General features: G+C 52.0%; 1 protein-coding gene across 1 annotated transcript in view; it reads right to left on the reverse strand.

Annotated features, from left to right (window-relative positions):
* Positions 1-8,439: 8,439 nt before the first annotated feature.
* Positions 8,440-9,543, reverse strand: part of LOC116811566 (general transcription factor II-I repeat domain-containing protein 1-like) — a 20,024-nt gene continuing 18,920 nt past the window's right edge. Inside the window, exon 5 of the mRNA XM_032756675.2 lies at positions 8,440-8,649. Coding sequence (XP_032612566.1) covers positions 8,581-8,649 — 69 coding nt within the window. The 3' untranslated portion in view covers positions 8,440-8,580. The remainder of the gene's footprint in view (positions 8,650-9,543) is intronic.

A 9,543-nucleotide genomic window follows, 5' to 3' on the forward strand; every position in this document is an offset into this window, starting at 1 on the left:
GGATTACAGGCACACACCACTGTGCCTGGCTCATTTATTTTTTGTAGAGATGGGATTTGGCTACATTGCCCAGGCTGCTCTTGAACTGCTGGCCTCAAGGAATCCTTCCCACCTTGGGTTCCTGAAGTGCTGAGTTTACAGGTGGGAGCCACGGCACCCAGCCCTAATTAACGGTTCTTTTTTGCCAGGTGCAGTGGTTCCTGCCTGTAATCCCAACACTTTGAGAAGCCGAGGCAGGCAGATCACTTGAGGCCAGGAGTTCGAGACCAGCCTGGCTAACATAATGAAAAGCTCTCTCTACTAAAAATAGAAAAATTAGCCAAGTGGGGTGGTGGGCGCCTGTAGTTTCAGCTACTCGGGAGGCTGAGACAGGAGAATTGCTTGAACCCAGGAGGCGGAGGTTGCAGTGAGTGGAGACTGTACCACTGCACTCCAGCCTAGGCAACAAGGCAAGACCTCTGTCTCAAAACAACAAACAAATGAACAAACAAATCCCCACAAAAACAGTTTTGTTATTTATTTATTTATTTTTATTTTATTTTTTTGAGACGGAGTCTCGCTCTGTTGCCCAGGCTGGAGTGCAGTGGTGCGATCTTGGCTCACTGCAAGCTCTGCCTCCCAGGTTCACGCCATTCTCCTGCCTCAGTCTCCCAAGTAGCTGGGACTACAGGCGCCTGCCACCACGCCCAGCTAATTTCTTTTTGTATTTTTAGTAGAGACAGGGTTTCACCATGTTAGCCAGGATGGTCTCAATCTCCTGACCTCGTGATCCGCCCGCCTCGGCCTCCCAAAGTGCTGGGATTACAGGCGAGAGACACCGCGCCCGGCCCTCTGTTTTTCTTTTCAAATGTACCTCTGTTACTTTCTTTCAAACACAGTAGGGAAACCGGAAGAGAAGCTCTGCCCAGCCCCAAGTTGCCGGGTTTGCCTGGGGAAGTGCTCAGCGGCCTGAGTCAGTCTGGCAGTCTCCTCTGAAGCCAAGCTTGGTGCTTCATCTTTTCTAGTTGTGTAACCCTGGGCTCAGCCCTTCATCTTCCTGAACCTCAGATTCTTCATTTGTGAAATGAAGAAATAATATTTACTTTGCAGGGCTGTGAGGATTAACAGAGCACACAAAAGTTCTTGCATAATGGGCCGGGCATGGTGGCTCATGCCTGTAATCCCAGCACTTTGGGAGGCTGAGGGGGGCGGATCCCTTGAGGTCAGGAGTTTGAGACCAGCCTGCGCAATATGGTGAAACCCCCCTCTCTACTAAAAATACAAAAATTAGCTGGGCCTGGTGGCGGGTGCCTGTAATCCCAGCTACTCGGGAGGCTGAGGCAGGAGAATAGCTTGAACCCAGGAGGCGGAGGTTGCAGTGTGCCGAGATCGTGCCACTGTACTCCAGCCTGGGTGATAGAGCAAGACACCATCTCAAAAAAAAAAAGAGAAAGAAATATAGGACTTCTATGGAGTCCCAATTTATGGAGTCCCAATATATGACCAGAAATAGAGAAAGCAAATTCTAATGGTGGAGGCACCAGTCATAGTTCCCCTACAGATGTATTCTGGGCGTGAGGTTGGGGGAAGGAGGTTACTGGAATCACTGGAGCAGGAGGATTTAAAGAGTTAAGGCAGGCCGGGCGTGGTGGCTCATGCCTATAATCACAGCACTTTGGGAGGCTGAGGCGGGCAGATCACCTGAGGTCAGGAGTTCGAGACCAGCCTGACCAACATGGAGAAACCCCATCTCTACTAAAAAATACAAAATTAGCTGGGCGTGGTGGCACATACCTGTAATCTCAGCTACTCGGGAGGCTGAGGCGAGAGAATCACTTGAACCTGGGAGGTGGAGGTTGCTGTGAGCCAGGATTGTGCCATTGCACCCTAGCCTGGGCAACAAGAGTGAAGCTCCGTCTCAAAAAAAAAAAAAAAAAAGAGTTAAGGCAGCTGGGTGCAGTGGCATGTGCCTGTAATTCTAGTGCTTTGGGAGGCTGAGGAAGGAGGATCACTTGAGCCTGGGAGTTGGAGGCTGCAATGAGCTAGGAGCGTGCCACTGCACTCCAGCTGGGTGACAGAGTAAGACCCTGTCTCAAAAAAAAAAAAAAAAAAAAAAAGTAATTTAAGGGATCTCTTATTTTCCAGGAGACCGGTGTAGTTTATATTCTTTCATCCAACTCGCTCACATTTAGTGAGTACCTTGTATGTCCTGGACATAGGCGCTAGGATAGAACAGTGCCTAAAATGGACACAGTCCTTGACATCATAAAGCATAAAGCAGGCAGACAAGCAGAAAATAATGACACAGAAAATAAGTTATTATAGGCTGGGTGCAGTGGCTCACGCCTGTAATCCCAGCACTTTGGATGGCTGAGACGGGCGGATCACTTGAGGTCAGGAGTTCAAGACCAGCCTGGCCAACATGGTGAAACACTGTCTCTACTAAAAATACAAAAATTAGCCGGGCGTGGTGGCGTGAGCCTGTTATCCCAGCTGCTTAGGGGGCTGAGGCAGGAGAATCACTTGATCCTGGGAGGCGGAGGTTGCAGTGAGCCAAGATCCCGATACGTACTCCAGCCTGGGTGACGGAATAGACTCCACCTCAAAAAAAGAAAAAAAGAAAAGAAAAGAACGTATAATACTTGATATTAATAAAATGATATTTATTTACTTGAGATAGGGTCTTGCTCTGTCGCCCAGGCTGGAGTACAGTGGCACAATTATAGCTCACTGCAGCCTTGAATCCCTGGGCTCAGGTGAGCCTCCCACCTTGGCCTCCTTAGTAGCTGGGACTACAGGTGCCCGCCATCACGTCCGGCTAATTTTTTGTATTTTTTTTAGATCTCCTGACCTCGTGATCCACCTACCTCGGCCTTCCAAAGTGCTGGGATTACAGGTGTGAGCCACCGCGCCTAGCCTTTTTTTTTTTTTTTTTTTTTTTTTTTTTTTGTGATGGAGTTTCGCTCCGTTGCCCAGGCTGGAGTGCAGTGGTGCGATCTCCACTCACTGCAACCTCCACCTTCTGGTTTCAAGCGATTCTCCTGCCTCAGCTTCTCGAGTAGCTGGGATTACAGGCATCCATCACCATGCCCAGCTAATTTTTGTAATTTTAGTAGAGACGGGGTTTCACCATGTTGGCCAGGCTGGTCTTGAACTCCTGACCTCGTGATCCGCCCACCTCAGCCTCCCAAAGTGCTGGGATTACAGGTGTGAGCCACCTCGATCGGCAGAGACCCTGTCTCTTACAAAAAAAAAAAAAGTAATAATTAATAATGAAGATAAATAATGCTTTGGTTCCTTAAAAAGAGGTACTTCGCAGGGCCATTGGAAGCCCCAGCCAGGAGAGCTCAGGACCAACCCTCCCCTGAGTGCCAAGCCAGGCACCTGGGCGGTGCGGGAGGGTGGCCCAAGGGGACCAGGTGCCCCGTCTTGTTTTGTGGCCCGTCCCTGCGCCAATTATTGCTTTATTACTGTTTTCAGTCAGATATAATTCCAGCATTTTCTATAATCTTGATCTTTTCATTGATACCAGATTTTTGTACAAAGATTTGTATATAAAATGACTGTGTACCCACCAGAATACATTCCCCCGGCAATTAGAACGTTTAAGATGCAGCTCCTAACCGTCCTTCATTTATTACTTTTGAAAGTGTTTTGTGATTTTTTTGGGGATGTGTTTACAAATCCAATAACAATTCTCATTTAGAGTTGCAAAACACGAAGCCATTTCGAACCGAGACAGATGGCAGCTAAATGAAGTTTAATTAAAGAATGAGTGCTTTGAATCAAATCACTTTTTAAAAAGTACAGTACACTGAGATTCTGGAGAGGTTGCATAAACAGCATCTGGGCGCTTCTGCGAGGAAAAGAGTCAGTAAGGCTTTCCCATCCGATAAGGGGCTGGCGGGCGCAGGGCGGGCGAAGGGAAAAGCGGCCCTTTGCACGAGACCTCTGTCCTCTGCCTGGACACACCTCCCAAAGCCCAGGCCTCCAGGGACTGGGGGAAACTCACAGGAGGCAACCTCTTGCTTCAAAGGGTTTGGCTTGGAGCAGGGGAAGCGGGTGGGAGAGGGGTCCCCACTTCTGCCCTTTCTTTAAGACATAGGGTCTCGCTGTGTTGACCAGGCTGGTGTGCAGTGGTTCAATTCTCTGCTTTTAGGGAAGCAGGAGGACACCAGGGTTTGCTGCACCGATCCACTTAATTGCACGCCATCTGCACAGTGAGCCTGAAAGAGAACAGATGGGGAGCTTCGCGGGCCTCTGCAAGGATGAAGGAGGATCGGGTTCCCCGGGCCCGCCCTACCCCCGGGCTCTGCGCCCTCTCCATGCACGGGATGGCAGTGCCCGCGGGCACAGTCTCAGCCCCGCCGCTCCCGGCCCGGGCAGGAGCCACTTCCGGCTCTGGCCGCGGATCTGAGCGGTGGAGCGGGGGCGGCGGGTCTAGACGACCGACAGGCGCCAGCGGGCGGTGGCGGGCGGGAGGGGGCGCCAGGTGGGCCGGGCCCAGGGGACTGAACGGTGGGACAGAAGGCTGGGAACCCCGACACCCAGCGAGGCGCCTGGAACGCCGCGCCTAGATGCTTGCACTTGGTGCAAGGAAAGCAAAACAGATTTTAAATCCAGTCACAGGATCGGGGGTGGGGGATGGGTTATAGGACGTGAGGGTCGAAGGCAAGGTGACAGCTGCAAGGACTCTTCAGATAATCTTGACATCATAGGCAGTTTCTGCTTGGAGGTGGTGGCCAGTTGAGGAGGTCACCCCTGCCCCCATCCTGGAGTGGAAAAAGTGGGCCTGGCCCAGGGCAGGGGCTGAGGGTGGAGTGGAGGCGCCTGGTGGCACTGGGAGCCACTAGGAGGTGGGAGGGAGGAGGGTGAGGCTGGCAGCTGACTGGGCGGGGGGTTTGCACCAGCGAGAGAGGGGTGGCTGTGCCAGGCACGTGGTTTCTAGCATCTTTCCAGGAGGAAGTGTGATCTGGAAAGCTGGGATGGGGCCTTCCTCCCAGCTCTGGGCATGGATGGGACTGACCCCGAGGGCTGGCAGAAGCCCTGGACTAAAGTTTTGACCATTTCCTCAGCTGACTCAGAACTCAGTCCCTCCAAGCCACAGGCCTCATTCTGGGCCCTGGGTGGATGGTTAGAGCCAGATCCTGGGGCCACCCTGACCCCTGACTCTCCAGAACCCCTCGTCCATCCGATTGGCTGACCCTTTAGTTATTTTCTCCACCTGGCCCAAACCACTGCCATCTCTCTCTCTCTCTTTTTTTTTTTTTTTTTTGAGACGGAGTCTCGCTCTGTTGCCCAGGCTGGAGTGCAGTGGTGCGATCTCGGCTCACTGCCAACCTCTGCCTCTTGGGTTCAAGAGATTCTCCTGCCTCAGCCTCCAGAGTAGTTGGGATTACAGGTGTCCACCACCATGCCCGGCTAATTTTTGTATTTTTAGTAGAGACGGGGTTTCACCATGTTGGCCAGGCTGGTCTCGAACTCCTGGCCTCAGGTGATCCACCCACTTCAGCCTCCCAAAGTGCTGGGATTGCAGGCATGAGCCACTGCACCTGGCCTCCACTGCTATCTTCTGTTGGAGTCTCCCAGGTGGTCTTCCGATTTATTCCTCCCTTCCTTCTCCGACGTCTCTCAGCGGGCAGGGGCACCCTTCCAAAATGCAGACCTAGGCCCGGCTCTTCCCCAGGTACTTCCTGTTGTGGGTCTCATTTGCCTTCCGGAAATTGCCTTGGCCCGGCTTATGAGGCCTTACACGTGGGTCGGTGAGAAAAAGTACGCAGCTCTGTCCCAGAGTGCATGGCTGGGCAGATGTAACCCAGGCTGGATGTCCGCCTCTGCCCACCACTTCAGCCCAGCATCATGTGTAGGAGACACCTGCTGAGCGTCCTCGGGAACCCTGACCGAGTCCACACCTGCCCCGACATGTCACCTCCAGCCACCTTGCGTCTGCTCTGGCGACACCTTCTTATTCCCGGAACGCACCCAGTCCCTGTCCAGCTCCGTTTTTGCCCACATGGCTCTCCTCTTAAACACCCACCTACCTCAGCCCTCCTCTCTTTGTCCCCCCAAAGCCTCACTTGCTCTTCAAGCGTCAGCTTCAAGGACTCTTCCTACTTTCTGCACTAGGTCAGGTCCCCCTGCTTTGTTTTTTCGGAGGCAGGGTCTTGCTCTGTTGACCATGCTCAAGAGCAATGGTGTAATCACGGCTCACTGCAGTGTCAAACTCCTGGTCTCAAACAATCCTCCTGCCTCAGCCTCCAGAGTAGCTGGGACTACAGGCACACACCACCATACCCAGCTAATTAACATGTTTTAGAGAAAGGGTTCCACTATGTTGTCTAGGCTGGTCTCGAACTCCTGGCCTCAAGCGATCCTCCCACCTTGGCCTCCCAAAGCACTAGGATTAGAGGCCAGAGCCAATGCACCAGCCTTACTCTGTTTTGTACTCCCTGGCAGCCGCTTCCCAGTCAGGACATTCAGCTGCTTGGCCTCCCAGCCAGAAGGGCAGGGCTCAGTAAATATGTGTCACCCAGTAAGCAGGGACTGGGTGCCAGGCCTTGGACGCCTGCCACGCTCTTGTGACTTGTCTTTTTGCCTTTAGTCTTGTCCCTTCCTTCAACTTCCCACCTGCCCCTAAAGTGGTCTTTCTGAGACACAGCTGGGACCCCATCACTCTGTTTGTCAAGTATCCAGAGCTCTATCCAAAATCATCTCAGGCTGGGCATGGTTGCTCACGCCTCTAATCCCAGCACTCTGAGGATGGCTTGGGCCCAGAAATTTGAAGCCAGCGTGGGCAACATAGCCCAAGACCCCATCTCTACAAAGAATAAAAAAAATTAGCTGGGTGTGGTGGCTTACACCTGTAGCCCCAGCTACTCTGGAGGCTGAGGCAGGAGGATTGCTTGAGCCCAGGAGTTTGAGGCTGCAGGAAGATATGATTGTGCCACTGCATTCCAGCCTGGGGACACAGAAAGAACTTGCCTCTGAAAAAAAGAAAACTTGTCCTGCCCCCCCCCCCCCCCCCCCCTTTTTTTTTTTTTGGGATGGAGTTTCATTCTTGTTGCTGAGGCTGGAGTGCAATGGTGCAGTCTCGGCTCACTGCAACCTCTACCTCCTGGGTCCAAGCAATTCTCCTGCCTTGGCCTTCCAAGTACCTGGAATTACAGTTGCGCGCCACCACGCCTGGCTAATTTTTTTGTATTTTTAGTAGAGATGGGGTTTCATCATGTTGGCTGGGCTGGTCTCGAACTCCTGACCTCAGGCGATCCACACACCTTGGCCTCCCAGTGTGCTGGGATTACAGGCATGAGCCACCGTGCCCGGTCTCCAAATCCCTTTTTGAAGATGGCTCCCATCCAGCCACAGTGCTTCACCAGATGGGCCCCTCCCTCTCTGACATTTACCATATTTAACACTTTTTTTTTTTTTTTTTGAGACAGGGTCTTGCTTTGTCGCCCAGGCTGGAGTGCAGTGGTGTAATCACGACTCACTACAACCTCAACCATCTTTACTTAAGCAGTCCTCCTCCTGCCTCAGCCTCCTGAGTAGCTGGACTCCAGGTGTGCGCACCACAACGCCTGGCTAATTTTTGTATTTTTTTTTTTGAGATGGAGTTTTGTTCTTGTTGCCCCAGCTGCAGTGCAATGGCGTGGTCTCAGCTCACTGCACCCTCTGCCTCCCAGGTTCAAGTGATTCTCCTGCCTCAGCCTCCTGAGTAGCTGGGATTACAGGCACCTGCCACCACACCTGGCTAATTTTTGCATTTTTAGTAGAGATGGGGTTTCACCATGTTGGCCAGGCTGGTCTCGAACTCCTGACCTCAGGTGATCCACCCACATTGGCCTCCTAAACTGCTGGGATTACAGGCATGTGCCACCATGCCCGGCCTCATTTTTGTATTTTCATGCAGACGGGGTCTCCCTATGTTGCCCAGGCTAGTCTCAAACTCCTGACCTCAGGTGATTCACCCGCCTCAGCCTCCCAGAGTGCTGGGATTACAGGTGTGAGCCACATTTAACATTTTCTAGAGAAAGGGTTCCACTATGTTGCCTAGACTGGTCTCAAACTCCTGGTCTCAAGCAATCCTCCCACCTTGGCCTCCCAAAGCATTGGTATTACAGGCCAATGAGGTCGAACTCCTGACCTCAAGCAATCCACCCACCTCGACCTCCCAAAGTGCTGGGATTCCAGGTGTGAGCCACCACGCCCGGCCCCATGGCACATTTTCCTTCCGTGGCTTTTCTTCTTGAAGTCACATGCTCCCAGGAGCACAGAGAGCTCTGAGGTCTTCCTGGACACTACCTCTGCTGTGATGAGGAAGGAGGGCCTTGGCAGGCCACCTGAGCTGCGTTTCCCGACCCTGTCCCCAGTGACAGCTGCGGCCACAATCCAAATGAGAACATGAAACGGTGACCGTAAAAGTAAAGGCAACACTTTTTTTTTTCTTTTTTTACTTATTTAAAAAGGCCTTGGTGGCAGGAATATAGTGTAAAAATCATTGGAAAAACTAAAAGGCATCGATACATATCCGAATATACATTTTGTACATAAATTACATTTCCTTTAGTCTTTCTGAGTGAGGTCCTGATTCAGTACTGAGGTCTAGTAATTAAGAGGTCCCGGGAGCTGCACGTTCAGGCCGGCATAGTCCACCATGTACATTGGCCATTGCTAGAGAGAGGGACAAAGGGACTGGGTTAGGACTCCAGGTGACGCGGAACAAACCCAAAATGCTTAGTTCTGCTTTTGGATGGGCTTTCTCAGAGGCTATTTATTTATATTTTTTATTTTTTTGAGATGAAGTTTCACTCTTCTGCCCAGGCTGGAGTGCAGTAATGCAATCTCGGCTCACTGCAACCTTGGTCCCCTGGGTTCAAGCGAGTCTCCTGCCTCAGCCTCCCAAGTAGCTGGGATTATAAGTGCCCGCCACCACGCCTGGCTAATTTTTCTATTTTTAGTAGAGACGGGGTTTTGTATGTTGGCCGGGCTGGTCTTGAACTCCTGAAACCTCAAGTGATCCGCCCACCTCGGCCTCCCAAAGTGCTAGGATTACAGGCGTGAGCCACCACACCCGGCCTATTTACTTATTTTTGAGATGGAGTCTCGTTCCCTTGCCCAGGCTGGAGTGCAATGGCATGATCTTGGCTCACTGCAGCCTCAATCCCCTTGGGCTCAAGTGATCCTCCCGCCCCAGCCTCCCAAGTAGCTGGGACCACAGGCACGTGCCACCATGCCTGGCTAATTTTTTTATTTTTCTGAGACAGAGTTTCACTCTTGTTGCCCAGGCTGCAGTGCAATGGCACGGCCTCGGCTCATTGCAACCTCCGCCTCCCAGGTTCAAGCAATTCTCCAACCTCAGCCTCCCGAGTAGCTAGGATTACAGGCATGCGCCACTATGCCCAGCTAATTTTGTATTTTTAGTAGAGAAGGGGTTTCTCCATGTTGGTCAGGCTGGTTTCAAACTCCTGACCTCAGGTGATCCGCCCGCCTTAGCCTCTCAAAGTGCTGGGATTAGAGGTGTGAGCCACTGTGGCTGGCCTTTTTTCTTTCCTTTTTTTTTTTTTT

This window comes from Hylobates moloch, unplaced genomic scaffold (genome assembly GCF_009828535.3).
Source record: "Hylobates moloch isolate HMO894 unplaced genomic scaffold, HMol_V3 SCAFFOLD_1, whole genome shotgun sequence".
In the NCBI taxonomy this organism is placed as follows: Eukaryota; Metazoa; Chordata; class Mammalia; order Primates; family Hylobatidae; genus Hylobates; species Hylobates moloch.